Source organism: Cavia porcellus, unplaced genomic scaffold (assembly GCF_034190915.1).
Source record: "Cavia porcellus strain 051 isolate PalLab524CR breed Dunkin Hartley unplaced genomic scaffold, mCavPor4.1 scaffold_1, whole genome shotgun sequence".
Lineage (NCBI taxonomy): Eukaryota > Metazoa > Chordata > Mammalia > Rodentia > Caviidae > Cavia > Cavia porcellus.
In genome coordinates, this window is record NW_026947484.1 from 20,803,564 (window position 1) to 20,814,188 (window position 10,625).

Consider the following 10,625-nt stretch of genomic DNA (forward strand, 5'->3'; position numbering starts at 1 on the left):
AAATCCTTGCTGTATCATGAAAAAGGAAGATGAGGTGAACTTATACCCTGAGACCTTCTTGTCAAAATGCTTAGATAATCCAAAAACTCAACAATAGAAGAGAAATATAGATGATGATACATTCATGTGACAATGTAAAAGTGGTGTTTTAGAAGGCTATTTAAAGGCCTGGAGAAATTTGTAACCTTTCATGTTGGGAGGAAAATGTACACTGCAATACAATGTGTATAACTTCATAGTGTGTGTGTGTGTGTGTGTGTATTGTGTGTGTGTGTGTGTGTCGGGTGAATGGGAAACATATACAGGAATTTGTGTCTCATTTTAACCTTTACATTATCTAAATTTTCTAAAATGGGAATGCATTCACTTCATAAGAAAAAAAGGAGGGCCCATCATCTTTATAAATGACAAATACTATGGACCATTGTGACAGAGAAAAGCTAGAAGCTTAGAAAAATCATTTCCTTTTCTTCCAAGGGGCACAGGTAAACTACATGCCTACAGTGTCCAAACTCTCTCAGGCAGGTGCAGCCCTGTCAGGCCTCCTTTGAGGTTGGGTGTGTTGTGAGACACTTGAGGTCATGGCTGCCAGTAGAAAGGATACAGGTACCTTCCAGACTTTAACTATGGCATTCTCCCATGGCAGATCTTACAGACTCACCTCAACCCAACAAGCCCTGTAGCAGATAAATTGGGAAACTTGGAAACCATCTTTTGGGGAACTGAGCCTCCATCCCTTAATCATGGATTACTGTGTAATTTATTGCATAAAGCAGAATAATTGAGAGTGAAAGGGGAAATCTCATCAGAAACACTCATTTTAGAATATGGGGGAACATTATAAATTAGTGGTTTAAATTTCATCTGTAAACATTGATCGCTGACAGAATGTAGCAGTATATTAACATGTATCATCTTACTTAATGCATTTTTTGACAAAGTATTTTTAAGAAGTTTAATAATTATAAAGTTAGCAATATAGGATAAATTCAAAGATAAAGAAGAGACAAGTTAATCCCACCGTGCAACTTATCACTATGAACAGAGATACACCTATCTTTTTATTATTGCATGTATTATCTTGCATGGGCACATGCATGTAGAATACTTTGAATATTTCCCTCCTCCACTAAATCCCCTTCCCCTCGTCCATTTTCTTCTTTAATCATCTCTCCTCTACTTTCATGTCATCTTATTTGTTTTACACATTTAAGACATTTATATTTGTCATTCTGACTTTGACTTATTTTCCTTAACATGATGCTCTCCAGTTTCAGGAAATCATTTCTAATGGCATGTACCTCAGTGATACTCCAGTATATATATATATATATATATATATATATATATATGCCACATTGTGTTTATCCATTAATCTGCAGATGAGGTCCAAGGCTATTTCTCTGGCTTAGCTCTTGTGAATTGCATTGAAATAAGCATAAGTGCACAAGTACATCTAGAGTACGCTCGACCTATATTATCTTTACACTATATTATACTTTTCTTTTTGGATGAGCTACAATATGTATTTCCATGGTGACAGTGCTAATTTACATTCTTACCCAGTGCTTACAAGCATTTATGGTTTCATTATCATTATAACTGGAGTGAAATGGACTCAATGTAGTTTTATTTTAGTTCTTTCATCTCTAAAGATTTTGAACCCACTTTTATGTGCTTCTTCATCATTTGTATGTACTTTTTGGGGAAGTATCTGTTCTGTACACACTTACCAACTGGGTGTTTTGTTCTGTTTTGTTTTGAATTGCTTTATTTTTTTTTAGATGGGGTCTTGCTATATAGCTCAGGCTAGCTTTCAACTCACTATGTAGCCTACACTAGCCTCAGACTCACAGCAATTCTCTTGTCTCGGCTTTCTGAGTGCTTGGATTACAGGCATGCACCACCACACCCAGTTTGATTCTTTCTCGGTATTATCTTTTTTTGAATTTTTATACATTTGAATATTAACCTTCTGTGATAAGAGTAGCTCACCAAAATTTTCTCCCAAGTTTAGTTGAATGTTACTCAAAGGTTTTGAAATCAATGCAATCTTCCTTGGGATTTTTTGCAGCTATTGCCTTAACACATTCAACTCATAGAAGAGGAGATCTTTGTGATGTTGGTATCACTAGATGATGCATAACTATTATGAGTTATTTTTTGTTACATACACACAGAAGTAGTGCAATTTCAGTGATATGTGATCCTAAATAAGATCATGCAGGTCACAAGTGTCTCACATCTGAAGTGCAACAACTTGAAGGTTTGTGGGATGAAACTTAGCCTGGTTGGGCTGCCTCCTGTCCCCCCACACCTCTGAACCCAGACTCCAGTGGCCACACGTGGGCTATCTCTGGCTATGAGCACCTGCATAGCTCTTCCAGTATCACACACTTCAGGAACCAAAAATATCACACATGTGACCCTGTAATGAACAACCACGGTAGAATGCAGAGAATTTAATGTTTTTCAAAGTAAGATTTCTAGTGGCTTCCCAAAATAAGTCTATTTGGGTAAATTGTCTTGCCATGGTGAAAGGAGAGAAGTTTGAGATATTTAGAGGAAATTTCTCATGCCTGAGAGTTTTCCAAAGTTGAGACCAAAGCCTATTACAAACCTGCTACAAAAAGACAAATCAGAAGAGTGTTTGCTGATAGAGGCATAAGTGATCCTTCCTGTCAAGCTTCTCTGGGCTGACTCACAGGATGCAACAATCCATGCCTGCCAGGAGAGGGACACTGGATTCCAAAGCTGGGCCAGACTGAAAGACCTGAGACTGCCTTGACTTCACAAGAGGTGATTCCTGAGCCTTGGAGAATACTGGATTGTAACTGGGTGCAGCCAGCGCTGTCCAGGTAAAGTGGAGAGTTGCAGGTTTTCTGGAACTGGCTGATAGCAGTGAATCCACATAGAGTTGGCAACTCTGAAGAGAGCTGGAAAGGAAAGGAGCTGGTGGTGAGAGGCACTCAGGTAGAGGCAGGGGCTGGTGTGGAAAAGCCAGGCAGAGAGGTAGGAGGTGGACTGAACTTTCTGCTGTCTCGGGGCAGGGCACGAGGTCTTCCTGAGAACCATCTCAGCCTCCTAAGCAGCAGACAGCACTGAAAGGGAGAATCCAGTCCCACTGGGGAGAAGGACTGAAACAGGAAAGTTAGTGCCCTGACTCCTGAATCTGTAGGATTATCCCTCTCCACTGCCCTGCTCTATTCTCTGCCAAATTGTTGGGCATCTCATGAAGGTTCTTGGCTTAGAGATGGCTAGAAATTCCTAAAGCACAGAGACTTAACTTTGAAAGGTGAAGTACAAATTTCTGGGACTGCTTGAAATAATGACACCTCCTAATGCTGAGATTCTCTACTGTGTGGCCAGCAAGCAACATTGGAGAGCTGAGCATTAAACACAATGGGCTGTAGCAATCCATGAGTAAGAGTATGGAATGAAGGTAAGGAAAGAGAGAGGGCTGGGGAAAAATAGGAAACCACAGCCAGAATGGCCAGAAGTGCAGCTTCATGCTAATTGGGGTTCAGGGAATAAATAGGACTTCAGGGACAGTCATTCTTCAGATCCATTTATTGTCACTGTGCAGTGGCCTGGGTTCATGGAATTATTTCTAATAGCTCAGTAAGGATGATGAGGCACAGAGGAGGCCAATCTTGTGCCTGCTGTTAGAATTGCTCCATGGTCTTCTTTATCCAAGGCAGAAAGTGGGAGACCTTCATGAAGATTCCTGGGAGATTGCCATCATTTTTTGCATGGCAGAAAATGACTTGGATCATGTGATTACACACGAGGGGAAGCCCAGAGTCCTCCTGTGGACAGAGAATGAACGCATGGAATATACCTCCTGTTGCTGCTTTTTGAAACTCACCACAGTGGATGATCTCTGTCAAGGGACTCTGAGGATGCAATCAGGGCAGGGTACCTCTGGCTCCCTCCTTCAGAACAGAGGCTCTACCATAACTCTGACTTTACTTTCCTGTATTAACCTACCTGAACCTTTTTGTGCAATCCTAGAGATACTCCAGTGGTGACACTGAATTTGGTGTACTGCTATTTCTCCACCCTCTACTCCTTTCTATCCATGGAATGGATTACACACTGCATTGCTGTAGAGGACAGGCCTTCAAGCTCTGGACTCAGAGCATGAGATACAGACACTATGATCTCCCCACCAAGTTCCTGTTTCCCTGGGTTCTCCAACTATAGGCAATGGAAACCTTACCTTGAAACCAGTCTTTGTTTTCCTTGGATCTCCCACAGAAATGTCAGTGAGAGTAGAGTAGGTGTGCATGAAAGATTGCCATTTTTGTTTGTCTTATACTGTTAGCTCCACCTCTTGCAGTGTGCTTGCTAAGGGACCCAGTGGGTTGATTTTTCTCCAGCCTGACACCACACATTTGTCTCCTGAATTCTCTTGGCTCATGGCCCCCTGAGGGGCTGCACAGCTTTAGTCTGCTTGACCTTTCTTTCCAGTTGATGGTGAATAATCAGGATAGTCTAAATTAGCCTCTAGCATAGACCCTATGCCTTCTGTACCTACATACTGAGATCACAATGAGGGCAAGGTGGAAAAGAGCAGGGACCCTCTGGGATCGACAACCCTGTAGGAGAAGAGAAAGAGCAGCAGGAAGATTTGCCTCACTTGCAGCAGCGTAATGTCATTGGAGAAGGTTTTAGGAGTTTGTTCTGGGTGTGGATTGGCTCTCTTCACACAGATTACCTGCTGGGTCTTCTCTTGTTTCTGGATGTTGTGGGCCCCCAGAATGACACTTATTGAGCTGCACAGAGAGGAGCATGGATTTAGGTTGTGAGACCACAGAGGAGCTATGCAAAGAAGGATTAAACCTGCTATGTGTGGTTGCTATGTCTTGTCACCTGTGTCATTTGTTCTGTACTCTCACTGTCTGATTTCACACTTACTTCTTTTATTTCTCAGCCTTTCCTTTTCCAAGTCTTCTTTCCTTCTTGAAGGCGATTGAGATGGAACACTTTTTCTTTCACTGAGCTAAATATTTCAGTCCTTTTAAATTTATTTTTATTTTTGAAACAGGATCTCAATAACTATTTAACTTATCATGACTAGACAGTAACATTTTTTGAATTTTATTCCTACATATGTGCAGTACACAAGGACTACATCCACTGTAAGAGTTTAGTACATGTTAATAACACATTCAGTTTCTTTCTTTTCTCCTCTTCCTTCATCTCCCTTTCATTTTTCCACTTTCAGAATCATTTATTTATCTTAGAAGGCTTGATATAGTTAATTATCATACATTCAGATACTGTGCTGAAACTTTTGATCTTCCTCCCTTTCCTGCTTTCTAATGACCTCTTATGGGTTTGTGAACCCCAGGAGTTCCTAAGACTGCAGTTCCTGTGGGAGACAGAAGTCCCTGTTGGTTTTTGGCAAATGTGGGCTGGTTGTCCCTCCTCACCTTACCTTGCAGTATGCAGCTGTCAGTACAAATCTCTTTTGCACCAGGACACCACCACACCTCTTCATCTTCTCTCCATCCAGGAACTGGACAAAGGCCATATAGGGATGGGAATGGGGCTTACCCTCCTGACCCCAGATGATCTCCTCTGAAAGAAAAGCTTAAGATGGGGTGGCTGGGAGCAGTGTGGTCAAGAAAGAAGACTGGGGAAATTAGGGGTGATGGTGAGACTTGGAATGCTCTGTACCCTGCAGGGGATACTCATCTTATGTCTGCAGGCTGCATGCCTCAAAGCCAGACTTTTTCTAAATCTCAAATGTCCTGAGAAAGTTAGGATAGTTCTGGCCTTTTCCTTCCTACCTTGGACAAATGCGTGGAAGTGGGATGACTGATGGTAGAGTTTCATAGGACACTGGGCAGCTGACTTCATTGTTGTTTTCTTACTGAAACTTACAAATCTGTTTAAACTTTTGTTGTTTTCTGGATTGGTGGCACTTTCTAACAATCTACTTATACAATTATGAATGTCGATTCTCCAAAATTGTGATGATCTAGGCCTAAAATATTTTGTGTTCTCAAGAGTTGTTTTAGGCTGTATATCTGATGTGTAATCAAAGTTTCCTCAGTGTTTGATGGGCCAGTGTAGTGTGGTGGCATAGAGGGCAATAAAATTTTAGGAGGAGGGAGTAGTACCCAAGGCAGGGGCCACAAGGAAAGCCAGCAAGGCTGAGGTAGGAAATATCATTAGAGTGAAGCTGAAAAAACCTAAGGTGGGGCCAGGGTAATGGAAAAGTGGATGCAATCATCATACCACCTCTGAGTCTAGCTGAACCCTTAGATTCTCTTCAGAGCTGGGACTGGGTGGTAGTCACTGGATAGTGCAACTGGGTCTGTGAAACCTGCCTCCCACAGGCTGCTGATCTAAGCTGCCTTGTTCTGGTTTTGAGTAACATAGTTTAATTACTTACTTTTGTTGCTTCATATTCACTGCTTTATGTGTTCTTGATTTTTGTTTTTTAAATGTTTTTCTGAGGACAACTCATTTCTGGATAATGCAGGAAATTCTGTGGAGAGGCTAACACATACTAAATCATTTGAGAACACCCTCTTTTGAAACCCTGGGATGTGTCCAGCCAGCTTTGGATTTGTGAGTCTGGGTTTGAATTGGATCTGTGGTTAGAAAACTCCTGGGTGAGAGCAAGGAGAAGGTTCCAGACCAAAGCTCACAAAAAAGTCAGTAGTGGAGAAGATTTTGTGGGATGAGCTCAGACCTCTGGAATAAGGATGGCCACTCACCTTTTCCATTCTCAAAGGCAGCAGAAAGGCCAGCAGGAGTAGAAGTGGTGTCATTTTGCCAGGAAGGCTGCCCAGGTCAGAGCAGACAGAGCCCCTGCAGCACCTTGAATGAGCCACAAGCCCTGTGACCTTGCTGATATCTTACATATGTGCTCCTCTGGTTTCAGTGGGTGTCTTCCTTCTAGGGAGTGTTATGAACATTATCTGAATTGGTTTAGGTGAATATGACACTGTCACCTCTAACCGCTCTGTGGCTGAGTCACAAGGCACAGCAAGAAGAAAGCTCAAGAGGTAGGGGTAGTGGTGCATGCAGCTAGTAGAAGGGCAGAGAATACAGAACCTGTCTAGAGTCTGAACTGAACCAAGCATGGCTCCTTTTCACAGCTCTTTTGTCTTTTCTCATTCTGTGAAGATTGTGAACAATTACTTAGCAGGCTAGAGCCAAGGAGGAAAGGTAGATGTGTCCTTCCATCAAAGACTGATAGTTGGCTAAAGTGGACTTAAAATCTGTGCTTAGAGAACAAGGTGGCAAATGTAGTGGTAAAGCTGACTTGGTAATATGGGATAAAACCAGACTCCTCCTAAGCACATATGAAAATGGACAGTATGTTATTCTGTTGAACAGTAACAGTTTCTTACTTAGCCACAATCATAGCCTCAGATTTTTGAAATGATTAGAATACCTTCTTTAAATATGAATAATGTCTTAGCTACTTATTACTTGTTGTGGAGACAAAATACTTGAAGCCCAAGTTGGGAAAGGAAAGGTTTATTTTTTACATTTTTTGGAGGTTTCAGTCCACACTCAGTTGGCTCCAAGGAAAGCAGGCATGGCTGGGCTGCAGTTCATGGAAGCTGCAAACAGCAAGCAGGAACCAGAAAAGAACACCTTCTTCCAGCCATTACATCACAACCTGGCTCCACCCCTGTATGAGTGAAGCACTGACACCATCAATCAAAGCACTAGACAGTGAACCATCAGAAGTGCACAAGGAAAACTCATGAGGCCTGGGGGCCACAGACATAAACCATGACAAATAGTCTGGAATTTTTCTTAAGAAGAAAATTTTAGGAAACATAATTCACTGTATCATAATAAATCATTGTTTACTCTGTTGCAATGAGTAAGGTATTTGCTTAGATGTTCATTATTTAGCATATCGTGATCCCAGAAAATAGTCTTCCTAATGCCCACCTCTGAATGCAAGAGCTTTTGTGTAGACATCCTTGATCTAAGGCCATTCCATCAGCAGTAGTTCTCACTTCTTGGCTTGTGAATACATACCTCCCATCTGTATCTATCATCACATGGTGAGACTCTGTGTGTCTTTATGTCCCAATTTCCCTTTTTTTTCAGGGGATGCCAGTCAACAGGAGCTTAGTCCTGCTTGAGACTCTCAGAGGATCTGTGTGGAATGAATGTTGGCACTCAGGTTTTGCAGTGCAGGAGCCTAGATCATTCCACTGCTGATTCTCATTGGGACTGGTTCAGTGTTGTCTGTGAATCTATTACCTTTTCCTCTTTTTAGGGTTGAGCCTGCTCTCTTGCTGGTCTCTGCTGGAGAAAATTCTTATGGCTTCAGGTAATGTGTTGAGTCACAAAAGTGAAAAGATGCTTGTGTGTCTGGAAATCTAAGGTGAATTTTAAGTCATAGGTGTCTGCAGGGATGAGTTCTAAGGGAAATAGCCTCTACTCAAAGTAATGTCTTTGATGACCCTTTTAATCCAACTCAGTCATGTTTGCATTAGGTAAACTTTTTTTAATCAACTCAGTGAAGACTTTTCTTTTTTTTGTGTGGTCACTTCCATGACCCATCACTCCTTCCTGAGTGCTTGCCTTGTTACGTATTTCAAGCTCATTAAAGATTGAACATTTTGCTCACTGACACTGAAGAAAGTGAAAGGCAAATTTCTTTGAAACCTTTGTTTCTTTTTGATTCTTTACTTCATAAATTATATTACCACAAGTATATATGACTTATTTGTTATGTTATTGATGGTTATGATCCTCATTCATCTGATTTAGGGATTGTGCATCCACCTAAGCTGGGTGCTTTTGTTTCTAGTCTGGATTATGTACTATGCTGGAAACAGCCTCCTAATGTCACCCTTTTGGGGTTGCATGCAAGTATGTGTGGTAGTTAGAGCATAGCACCTAGGCAAGCTCATTCTGCATCTCTGAAGATAGCAAGCAGGCACAGGTAACACTGTACAGTCCTTCATACTGGGTTGAATGAGGGGATCTGACTAAGGCCAGGGTTGAGATCATAGGGTCAGTGGTGAACAGTTATCCAGATCATAGGTTTTGGAATAATAATCTCTAGGAGTTAGACAATGGTCCTTGGCTGTAGGTTAGAGAACGCATTAAGTAATATACCAAAATGACCTATAGTTGTGGGAAGTGGGAGCTGAGAACTTTCCTACACTCCCCGTGAAGGAAGATGCTTTGGAGATGGCTGGCTGCTTGGGAATTCTCTTTCCACAGAGTTTACTGAACAGAGTTAGAAAAACACCTTGGATGGGAGATTCAAAACTTTTCCTTGGGTGGTTGTCAGATGGTCCTGAGGATCTGATGGAGACCTTTTCTCCTGGCTGAAAGACAACAGAAACAAATATTAGGAGGTCAGGGCCCATCTCTGGTTTGTGGGGCTAACTGGTTGTGTGAAAGTACTTTAAATTAGCTTTTTATATTTTGATTAATCACAACAGACTTATGACACTTTCTATGCTCATGTATGCTAGCCATAAAAGGTATGCATATAAATAAATACAATGAAAAATTTGCATATTAGTTTTGTGTATTTTTGAAATGCATATTTTTTTCTCTTGTCATTCTGTTCTTAGGTGTTATACAAAAAGTAGAGTTATTCTTATGCTTGTGCCTCATCAGTTTGTTTTCAGAATCAGAAGCAGAGCTGTGTGCTGACTGGCAATCTGTTTTCCTTGTTTATATACTCACCACAGAGTTCTTTCGAAGCCAAGGTATGAAGGGATATTTCTTTGGGGACCATAATTACAGAGATAAATAATTTGACCAGCCTTAAATAATGCAATGATGAGGAAGAGATACATGTTGACTCATGACTGAAACCCACACTTTTTCTGCAGCAAAGCCCAGATTGGCTAAGACCTCTGAGGAGTAATGGCTCTTTGGCTACCTAAAGAGGCCAGTGCAGCACACTGCGATCTAATCAGGCTGAGCACTATACCTTGAGATTAGAGGATGTTTTCGGTTTGTGCAAACTTCCCTAATTTTGTTCACTATTGGATGTGGCCAGGCTTGTTACTAGTGTAACATGCATTAAATTTGACACCAGCCCAGGACTAGTAATCGATCCAAGAGATTGCTCCAACTTTTCATGTCCAAGTTTGTGCACCAAGGCATATGTGTCAGATCAAAACCTCCTTGCTTATGCTGTCTGTCCTCCTCATCTTCCACCTGTTCCTGCTGAGCTCTGACTTGTTCATTATAGACCCCTAAGCTGCTGTTGTTAGGTCTGCTCTGCTAATGGACTTGAAAACTGTGGCACATGGCAGTATTTGTGGCACGTACACTTCAAGTAAATATTATCTTCAGAGCAAGACTAGTTTGGTGTTTGTGGCTTTCAAGCCCAGATATAAACCAACAATCTCACACAAGGAAAGTGGCATATAAAATGACAGAACCCACAGAAATTACATAACAGGCTGTTTTTCTGTGCATCTACTGCCTAACACACAGTATTCACCTGAAAATAATTCATTTTTTAGTGGATGAGAGAATGCTGCTTTCTAGTCCTGTTGTAGATGTGGTCACTCTCACTTAAGTGATCATTACAGGCTGGATAATCAATCATGGAGTTCCAACTCAGAGACCTTGCTGTTAGCAATGACTAAAAAGGACAGGCTGAA

The 10,625-nt window shown here is 41.4% G+C and overlaps 1 protein-coding gene and 1 non-coding gene across 3 annotated transcripts; one reads left to right on the forward strand and one right to left on the reverse strand.

Annotated features, from left to right (window-relative positions):
• Positions 1-3,320: 3,320 nt before the first annotated feature.
• LOC111755438 (small nucleolar RNA SNORD55/SNORD39) lies at positions 3,321-3,397 on the forward strand. Its single transcript, XR_002789990.1, has one exon. It is a non-coding gene; the product is annotated as a small nucleolar RNA SNORD55/SNORD39 (small nucleolar RNA).
• A 160-nt stretch (positions 3,398-3,557) lies between these two features.
• LOC100715772 (granzyme H-like) lies at positions 3,558-6,924 on the reverse strand. Of its 2 annotated transcripts, XR_010040070.1 has the most exons (4): positions 6,735-6,924; positions 5,444-5,586; positions 4,721-4,778; positions 3,558-3,809 (listed from the first exon to the last, which is right to left on the reverse strand). XR_010040070.1 is itself a non-coding variant. In XM_063227380.1 (3 exons), the coding sequence occupies exons 1-3, from the start codon at positions 6,786-6,788 to the stop codon at positions 4,674-4,676; spliced, it is 240 nt and encodes a 79-aa protein (XP_063083450.1). In that variant the 5' UTR covers positions 6,789-6,924; the 3' UTR covers positions 3,818-4,673. The 2 variants fall into 2 exon arrangements, 1 of the variants encoding a protein (XP_063083450.1); XM_063227380.1 differs by lacking the exon at positions 3,558-3,809 and having other exon boundaries at positions 3,818-4,778; positions 5,444-5,524.
• Positions 6,925-10,625: the final 3,701 nt, after the last annotated feature.